General features: G+C 42.8%; 1 protein-coding gene across 4 annotated transcripts in view; it reads left to right on the top strand.

The window, feature by feature from the left end:
* NTRK3 (neurotrophic receptor tyrosine kinase 3) overlaps positions 1-17,044 on the top strand; it is a 1,833,633-nt gene that overhangs the window by 802,878 nt on the left and 1,013,711 nt on the right. For all 4 annotated transcript variants that reach the window (XM_069624286.1, XM_069624285.1, XM_069624287.1 and 1 more), the window contains exon 8: positions 2,808-3,104. In XM_069624286.1, the coding sequence (XP_069480387.1) occupies positions 2,808-3,104 (297 nt within the window). The remainder of the gene's footprint in view (positions 1-2,807; positions 3,105-17,044) is intronic.

Below are 17,044 nucleotides of genomic sequence, written 5' to 3'. Positions count from 1 at the left end.
ACGAGATCAATAGCTTTGCTCATGGCGTTGTTGTAGGTGCCTACTAGTAGGTTAGGGTCCGATGAGTTGGAGACCGTATTTAGAGTGGGTAGAACTAGTGGGATGAGGGCTTCAGTGGTGATATTCCGCTTATTTCTTGTCAGACATGCTGGTGCTGGTGGGCACTGTCTAAGGTGTGGGTTATTAGTGCTAATGTCAAATGGAAGTAGGAAGTGGTCGGTCCATATAACTGGTTGTGGGTCCTTGCAGATAATGTTACAGTTGTAGGCAGCAAGCCAGTCTAAGGTTTTACCTTTCTGATGTGTGGGTAGGGTGTTAAATTGAGTGTAGTTCTGTTCGCGAAGTGTATTAGCAAGGGAGGATGCTGGAGCGTCATGTGGATCGTTTCTATCCCAAGTTAAAGTCACCTAGAATGATGTTCTGTGATAAAGGTTTAGATTTTTCAGCTATGAGGGAGGTTATGTCTTCCTCAAAGGAACCTATGGGACCAGGAGGTCTGTATATTAGTTCTAGGGTGATAGTATTCTTAGGGGTGGTTTGAATTTTAATGGATAAGTGTTCACAGGAATTTAGAGGAAGGGAAGTCACAGATCTGATGTCAAGCGAGGATTTGAATATAAGTGCTACACCTCCTCCACGGGCATTAGGTCTGTCGGCCCTGAGGATAGAGTAGTTGTCTGGAACCGCGAGGGTTAGAGAGGGACCTGCTGCAGCATGAAGCCAGGTTTCTGTGGTGGCGAGGAAATTGTACCTGATCCAATTCCATTGAGTTGTTTTTGCTCTGTGCTTCACAGAAATTGTGACTTTTTCTCTGTGGGGAAATGAATGGGAGCAGGCCAAAACTATGTTTTTTTTGTTTTGCTTTCTTAATACCATTTTCATTTTCTAACAATCTTTCCCAAAATGTCCATTCATCGAGGGGCTTGTGACAAACTTTTTTTGTTTTCAAAATATCAGCCAAATCCATCATGCAACTCAAAAGTCATTAGCAATTAAATGTTCAGGTTTCCTATGTAACTTGATCCTCTATTAACTATAGTGGGGCGACTGAGCACTTTTATATATAATTACAGAGTAAACAGAGGTTCTACCATGTGATCAGTTTAGAATGTATCTCAGCAAATGGACCATATATGTGTACTTATCTGTAAAGTTAAATATATGTTCCTTCAAGATTACTCCCCATGAGATTGGTCCGTGTGAGCTGGAGGCATATCATTCTAGATTTCACTTGGTAGTTCTTAATAGATGGTTTATGTCATGGAGAGTTCAATGGGCTTTTCTGATGTATGTTCAATTAGCTGGTTTGTCTTTGGGTGTGCACACTAGACTCTTAGAATGTCAAACCCAACCTCCTTAACAATATACAGAGCAGAATAGAAATGTGTTGCACCAGGTTCACCGGAAAGATAACAAAACCAGCATTGCCACAGTAAAATCAGAACATAATATCGGCCATGCAAATATAAAAAGTAATGTATTCCCTGTTTTAAAAGTCTCACAAATAATATAACACCTTTTGTATTTACAATAGGCTTATATTTGCAATTACAAAGGTATTTCGGTATTTTTCTGACCTTGATTTTGAACAGAATAATCCATTCCATTTCACTTACTGTTAGACAAAGGAACAGGTGGTATTCTTGTTGTTTGTGGAATCACAGATAGATGCATTACGCTCTGTTTAAAAACTTAACAATGCTTTCCAGGTGATATAAGAACTAGTGCAGACATTCTTGGCTTCCTTCCACTATTTGTAGGGAGTAATGCTGATTTGGTACAATGCTGTTTTGCAGATGACACTACTCTTCATTTGTTTAATTTCCAATCCAGTAACGTGCCCGTTTTTGGAAGAGAGAAATGCTATTTTGCAAAACGGGATTTCAGCCGTTTTGCTGTGACTTTAAAGTTAGTTAGTTACAATTCTGTCCTTGCGCCCTAAGTACAGTTCATAGGAAGGTTCAGTTTGTGGTGAAATCTGCATCGCATCTTGGGTGATCCCCCACAACCAGCATCCTACAATTGCACCCTTTTTATGTTGGCTGAAGATAGAAATCGCAGCATGTGAATGAGCAAGGCTCCATTCCAGCATGTCTCCCTTTAGATTCAAACTGCCTTCATTTTCCCGCGACAGGCTTTGCTGAACATGATCAGGGCACCTTGGTCCTGACTGTCCAGATCTGTACAAACACATGCATCACTCAACCTTTGTTAGTGGACTTCAAAGTCTCACCCGTAAGTGTTGTAGACCTCAATTGCTCACCCATCAAGCAAGACCGATACAATGCCAAAGTAGACACTGGTACACACTGACAGAGGTGAGTTCATTCAACCGCCTTTCTCTTAATGCACTGTATTGATGATAGATGCTCATGGGGAGGAGGACTGCATTTTTGGTAATGGGGTTTATTGACCTCTGTTGCACTGGATGCTGAAGGTAAATGCTCCTTTATTTGGCTAAATCGTGTGGCAGGCACTTTTAAAATATAATAGCTGGTGTATAAACAGCCAGCATTAAATCAGAAACTAAGATGTTTATTTTGAAAATGTAAGACACCTGCTAAATTCCAGTGACAGTGTGTCCAATAGTGAGAGAGCAGCATTGCTGAAAAAGAAGACACATCAATATATTGTTGAACGAGTATCACATTAGCGACTATGCATTTTGTGTAACAAAGGCCTTGATCTCTTATTTGTATTTAAGGCCTTAAAATATGCATCATTGCATATCTAAAAAAATAATCTAAATTACAGTATTTCTATTGTGTTCTAACTAAGCATTTCAATCAATTTTTATTCTTTTGCAGTTCCCCCAAGAATTTCCATTTTAAAAGAGCCGGAGATGCGGCATGAACATTGCATAGAGTTTGAGGTCCGTGGCAACCCTCAGCCTGTCCTCCTCTGGCTCCACAATGGCCAGACGCTGCGGGAGGTGGATTTCATCCGCACTGAGTTTTATCAGCAAGGTGACATCTCAGAAGGTTGCTTGCTCTTCAATAAGCCGACCCACTACTATAACGGAAATTACACTCTCATAGCCACCAATGAATTTGGAGTTGCCAAAGAAACAGTGCGGGCCCACTTTCTTGAGCAGCCTTTCCCAGGTAAGTGGATGGATCTGCAGATGTTAAGAAACACTTTTGCACAAATTATAATGAAGCAATGATCCAATTGCCACAAGATGCATAGCCTTTTTCTAAACAATTGAAAGCGGTATTCTCATATGTAGCGGTATATCTAAGATTTGTATATGATGTAGGTCTTTTTGATGATGAACCCAAAACAGTGCAAGATAATGATTACTTGCCACAGTAGTTTAAGGATTAATAATACTTTCCCTCTAAAACTCCACATCCACGCCATTTCTTTTAAATGTTGGAATGTTCCATTTTTCATGCCATTTTTTCACAAGGACATGAAGATTGCAATCTATCATGTTTTTATGTTTTGTAAGTGTATTTGTAAAATCCAAACTGAACACATACAATTAGTAGACTTCTCTCTACCTTAATGCAACTTGAATTCACTAAAATGTGATCTTAAGTAATGGGCCGGGTTAGTTTACAAGGTAGCTGTAGCTTTAATGCAAGTGTTTTAGCAAACTGCATGTTTAGGACAAATGTTCCAGAAAAAGAGGATTTTTTTAACATCAACAGCTAAAAATCAAAGTGTAATATGGTGGGAGAGCAGAGTTAAGGGGGAACAAAAGAAAACTTCAGTGAAATAGGGGTAGGTCAATACACCAGATTCTCCAAAATAACACGCTTTGGTCAGCCTCAGGCATCTCCAAAAGTAAACCATATTTCCGCGGTCAGACGAGACAACAACTGGCTTTCTGGCATGGAGAAAATACATCTCAAAACAGCCCCCCTGACCCATAAATGCCTAAAAAATGCAGCCCCCCAATACCTCAACAAAAATGTCACTATAAATTACTCCTCATGTCCCATAAGGACTACCAACTCCGGCCGCCTAAGAGTCCCTAGTTTTAAATTTAAAAAAAGCAGGCGGCAGTAGCTTTCCTGTCATGGCCGCTCAACTCTGGAACTCCCTTCCTGCTACCTTAAGAATGGACCAATCTTTCTTCAAATTTAGGAAGACCACCAGGCTCTGGCTCACTTCCAAAGACCTCCGTCCTTGTTAGCACCCTCTACTAGGACTTTGCCATCACCGTCCTAGCCACTTCTGTATATATGTATATTATCCTTGTACTGTATTTTCACTGCACTTCGCACCATGACTTAAACCTGTATTATACCTCACTGAATTATAGTCTGTAACTTTTTCTATTGTAACTAAGAAACTGCATTTTCTTGCAGCGCCCAGATACCTTTGGGTGAGGAGCGCTTTATAAATAAATAAATAAACAAACAAACAAATACTATGTGGCAAAGATATTGCATTTTGGGAATCCGGAAAGCAGCAACATTGGATACATCTGCTCATAATCCAGGGTGAACTTGTAATTCAATTGTGGGCTGTTTAAATGGAGGCTTCACTTTTAATTTAGAAAAGCAAAGGCTGGCATTTGGATCCAGCAATACATTTTGCCACAAATGCAGACAAAACAAACGGATGACATTTGTAGCTATGCTTTCTCCGCCATCAGCCCTTAGGGATGTACAGGTGACAAAGAAACCACGCTGGATGTGCTGGTGAAAATATTTTCTAATAGATAACAATGTATTATTTAGGCTGCGATGTCAAAATGTAACTAATAGTTCTTGCTCTCAAAATCAATTTAGATATTAGTGTCAGGAAAAGAACAATTGCTTTTCAGACCCCATGACCAAACTCTCTTCCCTTTATCCAGTAGAATAGAAACACCGGGGTGAACAATCATGGTCCTCGAGAGCCCCAAACAGGTCTGGTTTTCAGGATGCTAAAGTGGGCTTGAAAGGGGTAAATATGCATCGAATTGCTGCAAATGGGAATTCATACTCCAACCATATTGTCAGATCATGGATGGCTTACTCTTCCTTCTCTTCTCTTCCTTGAATCTCATGCTTTCATAGACTGTGCAACCCTAAAAAAATCAGACAATGGCCCTCATTACGACCCTGGCGGAGTGGGTTTACGCCAGCGTTATTCGCGGCGGACCCGTCCGCCCTACTACGAGTTCCCGTAGCGCCATGGAACGTTTTCCGCCTGGTTTTTCCGGGCGGAGAAATCCATGGCGCTACGGGACCTTGATGTTAATTACGCCACCGTATCTTGCGGTGGCGCAATTAACGCCTTCCCCACTCCCATTATACCCTATGGGGCAAAAATGGGAATGGGGAAGGGTAAAATGGGGATTGGGGATTTACCGCCCCGCCAAGGTCGGCATGGGGCGGAAAATCCGCCAACCTCCATGGCGCTATCGGCAGCTTTCCGCCGTGCTCCGCGGTGCATTTAGCACCGCGATTTCCGCCAGGGTCGTAATGAGGGCCAATGTATTCCAGCCAAAACGATGGTCAATGATTTAATTCTAGGCTCCTTAGCTTCAGTAAATATGTCTCTCGGGCTTGAACTCTCCTTTCAACTAAAACCTGAAAAAAAAAAAGTAGCTGTCAAAGGAAACAGTGCTTGTTTCACTTGTGTCACCAAATGGGTACAAAATGGAAACATTGCTTTTAAAGAACTTGTCACAAAAAATTATTTACACCGCAGATAGCTGGGGACCAGCTCTATTACCAGCACAGTAAATAAATATTTGTGGTCATTTTTGACACAGATCGACAATTGTGTCATTGACAGTAACATATGTCAACCTCTTAAGTGTTAAGCTATTATACATAAACACGTTTCAGGAAAGAACTACACCTCATCCAGTGCATACCAGCCACTGAGAATAACCACAGTCATTAATAATTCTGTCTGGCCTGTTCTTTTCCAGCAATATTTAGGCAATACAACCGGATATCACACGAGGAGCAGGAGCACTACCAGTAGGGTAATGCAACTGGGCCATAGATAGAAGCCCGGGTACTAATAGCAGTTTTTCTCGAGTTGAGGAACAGCCCTGCAACTGTTTCTCGACTTGAGAAAAAGATGTAAAATAAAATGCTGCCAGGGATCGGGGAGAAGGGACTATATGTAGTCCCCTCTCCCTTTCCATGGCGGCCTTCATAACGCATGTAAAAAAAAAAGCAAACAAACAAAGGACTACAAATAGTCCTTTCTCCCTTTCTGTAGAGGCCACTCGCGGAAAGAACTCTGGGATGCAGCAGTCACTGGAGCCTTGTCGGCCAGGTAATGTCCCGGCAAGGGCCAGTAAACTTGCTTTTTACAGGCTCAGGGACCCTCGGCAGGTAGTAATTCCTTGTGAGCACCCCAAAAAAAAAAGGTAAATAGAGAATGCCAAACGAAGCAGCTGTTATCAGTCTAAACTTAAGGAACACAGAACATGAGACACCAGCCATGAAATCTCTCCTCTAGTCAGGGCAGACAAGAGAATCAAACCATTATGTACAATGCTTAGGTGCCACACGTGTCTATGCCTCTGTATTATCTCTTAGTTAAGCTCTGCCCATTCAATCATACAAGCCACATTCTGTGTGAACAAACATGGTGGATAATCAGTCAGACCTCAAGGTAGGGACTTTGTAAGTCATCCTTCAACAACTTGAGGATGTTGCTAGTCTTACAACTCTGAAGTATTTTTTTTTTATTTTACAAAGGTGTTGTTCACCTGCCTATAAATACAGTGTAATTTCACCTCCCCCATCCAGAGAGATAAAAAACACAATGCCAAAAATGTGCTTTGAGCACCTTCTCGGAGTGGGCCACTACTCCAATAAAAGACAAAGGTGGCCAAATATGCAGAGGTAATAGGCATACCCGCCATCAAAGTCTTTGCAAGGTGAATGCTGGCACTGTAGCATTATAGCAAAACTGAAGGTCGATGGCTATTAGGTTTAAAATGCATCATAACAATAGGTCACATCCTAAATTGCATATGGTTCTCTACCTTTTGAAATGGCAGGCCAGCCTCAAAACAGTGAAGTGGTAGTTTCCAAAAACAAAGTCAGTGGCTCTTATTTGTTCAAAACCTATGTGATTTGCTAGTCACACACAGTGTGACTAGTATGCCCAGGCACGGGTTGAACTGGCCATGCCCCGAGACCCAAGGTGCACCACAATGAGTATTCCCATAGAGGCCAAAACATCACTGGGTTTGATGTGGCCTTCTGTAGAAGTTATGCGTGATCTGGCAGTTTGCAATGTACTGCACCTTTTGTGTTGAACCATGCCATATGTGCATATGATTCAAACAACTATAACCTGGAGGGTTACCCAGAACAATGTCAAAGTTTATGATTAAAGTAAAACCTTCAAGCCATTGACCTTAAAGTTTCTATCAAAATACTTATGTGATGTCACAGGTGGCTCAAGAAACAAGCCTTACAGATGGTTCAAGGGTTTTTATTAAGATTGCATCGCTCTCTTTCATCTAGAAAAGCACCTCTACAAGTTAGTAGATATTGATTATTGACCCCTACCTTTGAGTTTCTATCTCATGCTGAAAGGGAACATCGAACGTCAACATGTCTTCTCTATCGGCACTTTCTCAGAGACTTCCTAGACTGCCCCTACACTATCCAGAGCTTTGCCATCTGGGCTGTGCCTTACAGGCACTCCCAGACTATTTTATATGTTCTTCCCTCACTGCTCACCTCTTTCCAACTACACCCACCTCCCACTCTTTCTACTCCATGTTCCCTCCTCTTCTTTCTCTTCCAGGTGTTTTTGACGAATTGTATTCTGCTTGGGGTCCAATGCCATTCATTGCTGAATGTGGTGAATCTGTAGTCAGATCTTCCATGTTCACATCTGGAGAACAGCAATGGCGGCCACAGTGCAATGCAGGTCCTATGAACTGTAAGCATGTAAGCTGACAAGGGAAAAGCAGGCACAGTCCACAGGAATAAAGCCAAGTAACTGACAGCCCGTGACAAGCCTTGTAAAATCAAGTAATCTTGATAAACACAACTACATAAAAAAATTAAAAAATAAAGCCATTCCATGGGGATCAGCATGTGTACTGCCATTAACCGCATCTGGATTCCTAGCCTGGAAATCCTGTTCCTTAACTCCAGTTTGATGTGTCCTCACCATAAGCAAAAAACACATGTAAGACATGTGTTATGCCTCTTTTGCACATGTTTCATTTCGATTGAGAGTGTTAGGGCAACAAATGCGGGCAAAAGTGCACTTTCCTTGTAGTTTATTCCCAGTTAAAACACACATTTACTCATTTAGCTAAAGGGTTTATTTTGTGAATTATATAACTTTTCAAAAGCATGATTCACCCATGTGTAAATCATGCATGTAATGCATTATCTGTTACTTGGGCCATGCATTTTACAGAGAGCATTGAATTTGTGAATTAAGTAGCAATGCCCATTGTATGTTTGCTTGCACAATACTTGCAGAGGCTAATAAATCAGAGAATGGTTTGACACGAAAGAAAGGATTAGCCTCTTCGGAAAGCAGGTCTCATTTCTTTTAGACGTGTGTCCTTTCTTTCAAATCCATATTGATCTTTTAAATTAATTGAATGTTTAACCATGTATATAAAGAACTGTCAAATGTATTGAAATAATGTTAATACATTGCAAAGGTTAGTTTCTTCACAAAAAATAAATTTGGCACACATTGATTAAATATCTTCAAATATTAAAGCATACTGTATTATTCCTATGCATAATTCCTTCAGATTATGGGTCTCATTACGTCCCTTGCGGAATGAGTTTACCGGCACCAGTAAACCCATTCCGCCCTAATACGATGTTCCCTCGTGGGACCCGGAACAGACGTCTGGTAAAACCAGACGTCCTTTCTGGGTCCTGCGAGGGGACCAAGGAGCTAATAACAGGCCCGTTATTAGCTCCATCCCCAATCCATGGGAATGGGGAATGGTTTTGTGAATGAGGAATTACCGGGTCCTCCAAGGTTGGAATGACCCGGTAATTTCTCATTCACAGACCACGGACCCGGACACGATTTCGGAGGCAGCCATGGCGCTAATAGCACCATGGCTACCTCCAAACTCGTAATGAGGCCCTATATTTTACAAGATGAAGGTTGCATTGAAATTCTGATATGACTTGCAAAGATTCTCACCTGTAATACCTTTGACATATTGGAACCATTTTCATCAACATGTTCAGACTTGTTGGCATGAATAATGTGTCACTTGTCAAGCTTGGCGAGATTTGTTGGAGGATTAGAAAGGTTTAAGGGATTTAAAATATCTTTTTACTTTTATTCAACACATTGAAACTCATTTCAGGACAGCTCTCCAAATTGGCTGCCCTCATTTTTACCACATTTCTTCCACGGATAGGCCTTTCCTAGAACTGCTGTAGAATGTTAAGCCAGTGAAAACATCCATACTGTAGCTTCATAAGCAATGAGCTCGGACAGTGTGCTATGTGCTTAGGTACTGGAAGACATGCAAGTGGAATATATGTCTGTAACCTTCCTGATGGTGTCATGGTAGATGCCATGCAGCCAGAAACTACATTATTAAACATGTACCTGACAGAGCTACTATACAACCTTGAACCCATAGTCTCCAACTTTCCTGGTGTTGTCATCATTGCTGCCATGCAGCCTGACACTCCATGAAACAAAAGACATTCAAATGAATTGTTTGAAAGTTAAGGACCAGAATCCACAATTTAAAATCATCTTGCTGCTGAATATCACCAGGTTGGAGAGCGGGTCACCAGGACAGGAAGATTATGAAGTGTATAATTCTGTTACCGGCCTTTGAGTATCCCAGCACAATCCACCTTTGGAAATGGAGTTTCTGGCTGCATGAGGTCTAGTATCACATAATCATGAATGAAGACTATTGCAGATGCCAATTTTAAATGTTCGGAAGCCCAAAATGCACTTGTACACTAATGACTAATAAAGTCTTTTGAGCAGCACCTGTCCCAACTTGACAATGGTAAATGGTCAAACCTGTATGCCACCTGGTAACCAGTACCCCAGGCCCTGCTTCTGGACTCAGGGAGATTAATGAATCTGAACAGGAACTCGAAGTGAGAATAACAATTTTGACATCAGTATCTCTCCTTAGTGCTTCAGAGAGCGGTTGTGGTACTATGACCTTTGTTCTTTCTATAATAATTATGAATAGGTAGGTCATTGGGAATGTTAATGTGATGAGGAAATGCATGTCTATAGACAGGCCTTTTGAGCACCATTAAATGGCATATATCTAGGAACACCTTGCAACAACTATGGTTTAAGAGGCTGCTGACCTATCCTGACTGAGGAAGCTGAAGGAAGTGAAGATCACTGCTCTGTACTACTGTAATACCCAGCAAAATGGCATCATGGAAGAAGCAGTCTCTGGAGTTATGACATCCATCCTTATTTAAATGTCTGTACTCTAGCTCCAGGTCTCACAGTAGTTCATTAGAAAACACCTTGGAAGATATCATACTGGCTTTAATGTGGCCACAAATGATAACTTATAAGGGGTGAAAGGGAATGTTCTAATTTCAGATATTCAAATTACCTGGAGGGTGTAATATGGAAGATATTAAGGGGCTTATAATTGAGCCAGAAGATAAAGCACAAAGGCCGAAATGTAGTTTGCAGTGCCCGCTCTTCTAGTAGCTATCTGGCCTTCTAGTTAGCTCATCACAGTTAACTCTTGGCTGATGGTTCTGGCTGAAAGTGAACAAGCTTCATTGCATTAAGGACAAAAGCACAAGTTCTCATTTAGGTCTTACCACCACACAGTGCACTGTGTAGTGCATTCTTTTGTATGCATTCCAAATGACGATGATTGCTGATAGAAATTTCTGGCTAAACATTTTGGCATCTTTGTATCCTGAATGTGCAACGCATGATGGCCAGCTACTACACATCAACATGAATCCAGCTGCTTGGATCGTGAATATCAATGAGCTGGATCCAGAGATGGAATAATTTGCAACATGTGAACAGTTTCATTTGATTTGGAAGAATTTATATCTGGGTTAAAAGCCAATGGGCCAATTTAGTGCTAGCGATACTCTGCTAGATCAAGAACACGGGGTGAGAGCTAAAGAGGTGACTCTTCAATCTTTTTCCTAAATGGCAGAAGAGATTACATCCCTTATTCATAGAGCATTTTCCAATGGAGTTTTCCTATTATAAAGCACTTCTGTGAATTAGGCCCTACATGTTTTGCATGTATAGGTTTTGGCCGTGGCACAATTGGTCACGGCTGAATTGACTGTTGTCAATTCAGTCACAAAGCCAATTTCTGCCGCTGCCAAAACCGCCCTGTTTAAATAGCCCCCCCACACCTCCACACCCACACTCACTATTTAACTTTTTACCGTCCGGGCCTTTACTATCCCTGCCACGTCGTATCCATCCCTCCTACGAAGGTCGGATCTGATGCCGCAGGGTCTGTTTTTCTTTTTTTTTCTGCCTCATACCTCTGGAAGTGGGTGGCACCCTCGCTATCCATAAAGGCAATCACTACCAAGCATGGGGAGCGGCGGCCACCCCTGAAAACCCTGCTCCCCATGTTTGGTAGTTATTACCCAAATTGGTTGTTTCGAAACAGCCAATTGGTACTGGCCGAATTCGGCCAATTTTAACATTCAATCAATTCGAAACTACCAATTTGGGTAACACCCATGTTTCATAATTTGACAGGTAAGGCGATCTTCAAATCAGTATCCAGATCTCGAATGGTGTGGCTCAGGCCTGTTGAACATGTGTAAAGTGGAACAGTGACCAAGAACTTGTATTTGGTCCTCAAGTTCCTCAATGGCATATAGAGTCAAATAAAGTCTCAGGCAGCTGCTTTGCCAAATTATGTTTTATGTACCATGGTCATAGCTTTGAACTTGATCCAATCCTTGATGGGCACTGTAAAGACCGGCAGGGGGTGTCTGTACTTCCGCTCTCTATATGGTAGAGGAGAGGCACAGAGGACCCCAGCCAAGATTCTCTATTATTGGTAACGTAGTCGAGCAATCAAGGCCTAGCTTCTCAGGAGGTGATGCAGGCTGGTTCTTAAGTACAGTGTAGTCCCCGAACCCCCACAAAGGAATGTCCACACACTGTATTACTGAAAACACAGTCTTTATATAATTAATATTCAAAGGTATGTACACGATCACAATAACGCACTTTGTACTTGGAAGTCAATAATGATAAATATATACACGTCTAGAGTGATACCACTAATGTTATCAAATCTCATTAAAGTGCATCAACTGTACGGTTAAAATGTCACCCAGATCATAAACGAGTAAACCAGCAATAGAGATAGGAAGGAACGCAAGATGGTTGAAACAGTAGGCAGAATACGGGCCCCGTACCCCAGACACAGTTCTGTGTGGAGATCCCCCCACCTGGGCAACCTGTAAAATAAGATATATCGCACAAGCCCAGTCCATATGTTCAATAGTCTCACTTTTTCCTATTAAGGTTTTACCCCCCCAATGTACCTGGTGGAGTAGAGTTCTCCGACGATGCACCGACCGATCCTTCTTGAGTGCCTCCCTTTCAGGCGGGAGCCACGGATAGTCGAGTGGTGTCGGGGAACTTGGCGTTCGGTGTCGGGGAATAGACGGCCCTTCTTGAGAGCCCTGCCTTTAAGGCAGGAGTCACGGTCGTCGAACGTCCGACGGTGAACAGGGTGAACTATGGCAGGGAAGTGGCCGCTTCGTTCCTAGCGGTGCTCGTCGACGACAGAGCGTTGGCGTCCTGCAAGGAAGAGGCGTGCGGGGCACCTTCATGACAATAGTTCTGGACCACAAAGAGATGATGAAGAACTGTGGCCCAGCAAGGGCGTTGAGTCGTCGGCATCTCTGCGGTCTGTAGGTGGCGGGAAACCCACCGGTGGATACTCCTCGGCGCGTCGACGGTTGGGCCTTCTCCAGCGGGAGACAAGCGAGTGACGATGCAGACGAGAGCGTTCGATGATCAATGGAAGTTCTTAGGCAAACGGGAGCACGGCGGCTCTGGTCGGCGACAGCGGTCGTCGACAGTGGCGGACAACAGTCCGGGTGCGTCTCCTTGGAGTTCCGCAGCAGTCCCCGTATCGGGTCGGCAGCCTGTCGTAGGTCTGTCTACCAGGGAACGTTGGCAAAGATCAGCTGTGCACGATGGTCTCTCGTAGCTCGGGAAGAGGGCGCCTTACCAGGTCCTCTCTGGGTCAGTCCTTGGAGGCACAACAGCTTTCAGATTGTGAAGGAGAGCAACAGCAATTCTTCTTGTCCAGCAGGGCTTCAAGGTCAAGCGTCAGTTAATCCAGTTACTCGTCGTAGTGGACTTCAGCTTCTGAACACGATTCCTAGCAGTGAGAGGTCCCCAGAAATACTGTTGATCTCCCATTCATTCCGCTGGGTCACACTCAAGCATCCAATCACGACTACGGGCATTCATGCAGGCAGCCAATCAGGCACACGAGGTATTCAGGCCATTCACTTCTCTCCAGACACTCATAACAAGTTATGTGTATTGGGACAAGTACCGAGCCATTCAACACTCCAAGCTGCATTCATACCGGTTTCGGGCAGGGTTGTCTCGGTCATTCTGTCAATCACCAGATACTAGACACCCACAACACAGAATGCATATTCGTCACACACTCTATTCACCCAGGTCCCACCCACAGGAGGTACTCACAACATACATCACCGGGAAGGCTCCAGCTAGTCTGACTGGGCCTTCACAACAACACCATATATGGCACTTCCACCCAACAGCCAGTCAGGGGGAAGGGACAGAGTCAGGGCTTCACAGGACTTTGGGAAAACAAGGTAATGGGTAATAGAAACCAAGAGGCCACCAGGGCCATCTTGTTTTCCAACAGGAATCAACTGATCCCAATGGCAGGGCCGGGCTATCAATTCAGCATGGAGCTGCCACCAGCCCATACCCTGCTCTGTGGGCCACCCACAGGTGCCCAAAACATACACTAGGGGCACAGGGTTGTACCCCCACCCATGGGTGCCATAAGGGTATCCCATAGGTCCGTTCACCAAACCAAAAGAAAGAGAGCTGCAACGCCAGGAGTCCCACAGGAACTCCTGCGTGGAAAACACGGTAGAACACATGATAAAAAGCAGTAAAGGACAAGGATACGGAGGCCCTGTCCCTCCGATGCATTTCCAGAATCACAGGCACCAGTTCAGTTTCCTAAGCATTGGGGAAACGTGAGCACTCAGAGGTGTTTTAATCACAATGTGTGCAGCAGCATTCAGAATAATTTGAAGCTGTTGCCAGGTCCAACTTTTAGCTCCTAAAAATAGGGCATTGCAATAATCCAATGACGGCCCGAGCAATGATGATGAAAAAAAAAACTCCAACTCCCTAAATAAAGCCCTTAGAGCAGCACTGGGCATTAAGAGAAGCGAACATATCACACAACACTGAAGAGATGCACACTGGCTCCCAGTGCACGCAGGAATCCTCCACAAACCACTTACCACCACCCAAAAATGCTTATTTGACACTGCTCCCACTTATCTCAATAGCTGCATTGTAAGCAAAACCTTGCATAGAACTCTCAGATCCAATGCCAATACTCAGCTGCACATCACATGCTTCGCTACCACAAGAGCAGGTAACTCCAGCTTCCCCATTGCAGCCCCCCGCTTCTGTAACCCTCCCGTCTCATCTGACCAATGAAACTTTGCTACCAAAGTTCAAAAATAAACTAAAAACTTGATTGTTCAACAACTATTAACATTCCAGCACAAGTTTCTCCCTAGAAGTCTATAACACTCCTAGTATCACAAGATTACTTTTATGCCATATGATAGCCAATGTGTATATATGCCTGTACTGTTTTTGAAAATTAAAATGTATGTAACCCTGACATGAAAACGAAGATATATGTAACCTACGCAGTGATACCCAAGGGCTTGTGTGTATAACCAAATGCAATAAATAAATAAATAAGTACATTTAGAAGTGCTTAGGTACTGGAAGACAAGTTAATTTCTGATCACTAGATTTCAGAAGCGTAGTAAATTGCAAGTTGGTAGATAACATGTCTTGCTCCATGGTCCAGGATCAGGATAATTGAAATGCAATAATCCTATTACTGGGACATACAGTAGATCAGTGGAGTGCATTATATGAAGTGCAGTTTGTGGCTTCATAATATCCGATAAAACATCAGGAAGGCTGGACGTGCAGATCCCAGTTGCTGTTCTGCCAGGAGCTCAGCATAGGAGATGACGTTTCTGGCTGCTTGGTATTCAGCAGGAAGCATTAGGAAGGTTTAAAAGAAAGTGCATATTCTGGTTGCAGGTGCTTCAGTCGCTCACCTAATGCATCTTGGAAGATTCACTTTCTGGCTAAGTGTTGTCATGCCTAACCAGCATTAAGAAGATTAAAAAGATGTACACTGCATGTTCAGGTCTTCCAAAACTCAGCATAGTGCATTGTGGGAAATTTCCTCAACCTGCGTGTGCTAAAGGACACTGGGTACTTATAAAGTGGCAGGGCACTCAACATGAATGCACATCCTATAATACACTGGCCCCAGTGGGAGCACGTTCATCTTCTACTGAAAACGTGTCATCTGCTTCAATCCCAGACATGCCCAGAGGCACACCAAACCACTATTCACTTTGGTTCTGATATGGGTTACACGTTCATCCTTATCTCGTCAATATGTTGAATGTCAATGGGCTCAGATGTATTACAAGTGCTTCTTGGCAGTGCTACGTCAGCAAATATGGTGCAATCACTACACACTAAAATGTAGAGAACACAGTACACGTTCTACACAATAAAATATATTAGTATCATCAAAACCAACAGTATGTGAAGGTAGTTAGGGTAACAGAATGGCTACTCCCTTTTCATGCGAGAGAATGCAAACACACTCAACTCATCAATGCAGGATGTGTACACTTCTGCTCAAATGATGCTACACGTATCCACTTCCACAATCAAGACCATACACAACACGTTTGTCATCAAACACCTAGAGGAACGGAATAGAAACAATACTGTAAAGATGAGGCCCTCTATACATCAACTAGCTTACATTTCACGTGATGTTTTGTCCGTCGTCAAATGGTGACACAGACATGTTAAATAGACTACACAACTTTCTTCATAGTGTACTATATGAATATAGAAGCATTTGGTCCTGATTTATAATGAAACAGAACTGCATTCCAATGTAAAAACCTTTTCCTGGAGAGCATTTTAACCATGTCAAAGACCAGGCAGTGGTGCATCATGGTGCACAGCCTGTTACTTAGTGCACCTTTCCACGTCACATACTCATTCTATTGCACGTTCTTTATATCCTCTGAATCTAGTGTATTTTATGTATTTATTGTTCATTCATAATGCCTGTAATACCAGCAAGTGGTTTCCAAGTGCGGGATCAGGATTTGAATGTGTGTTGCGCTGCATTGTCTTGCTTCCAAGACAAACACGTTGGCCCTGAGCTGTCCTTCCTCCCCCTCGAGTAATGATAACTCAAATGCAGTGATTTTTTTTTTCAGTTCCTATCTAAATTGAAACTGAAGCCATCATTTTGTTATGATCGTCCTGTGTATCGTAACAGTCTCCAATAAGAACTTCAAGAGATGTAGTTTTGCCTGTAATATCAGGCAAACTAACTGCCAGGATTAGGTCTAGCAACACAGATGGCATAATGAGATTAAAGATACACAAAAGTATCACTTACCAGAGATGGAGTCGAAAAGGAATCCTAAAATCTCTGATAGAGGAACATATAAAATCTTTATCCTGAATCTAATTCTTTTAGAAAAATGGGCTCTCTTAAAATATTTTCATGTTGAACCTATCATTGTAAGAATTAAAACGTTCTAGACCCTTTCAGTATCAGGTGTAAAATCCTGTTGTCAAGAACAGTAGAATCATTGGAAAAGTCATTTCTTAGAAAAGGCTGGTTTTGATGCCTTAATGCTCAGTGTGGTGTGTGGGTGAAGGAAGCACTTGGACCTAGGGGGATTCAATTAGCTGTGACGTGCAGCCTTTGCCCTGCTCGGTATTCTATAGTAGGCCAAGCCCTATGCATTGCTCCTAGCCTCTTGATTAT

The sequence above is a fragment of the Ambystoma mexicanum genome, chromosome 11 (assembly GCF_040938575.1).
Source record: "Ambystoma mexicanum isolate Mex_15411 chromosome 11, UKY_AmexF1_1, whole genome shotgun sequence".
Lineage (NCBI taxonomy): Eukaryota > Metazoa > Chordata > Amphibia > Caudata > Ambystomatidae > Ambystoma > Ambystoma mexicanum.
The sequence above is the reverse complement of the archived record's forward strand: the minus strand, read 5'-3'. Positions and strand labels throughout refer to the sequence as shown.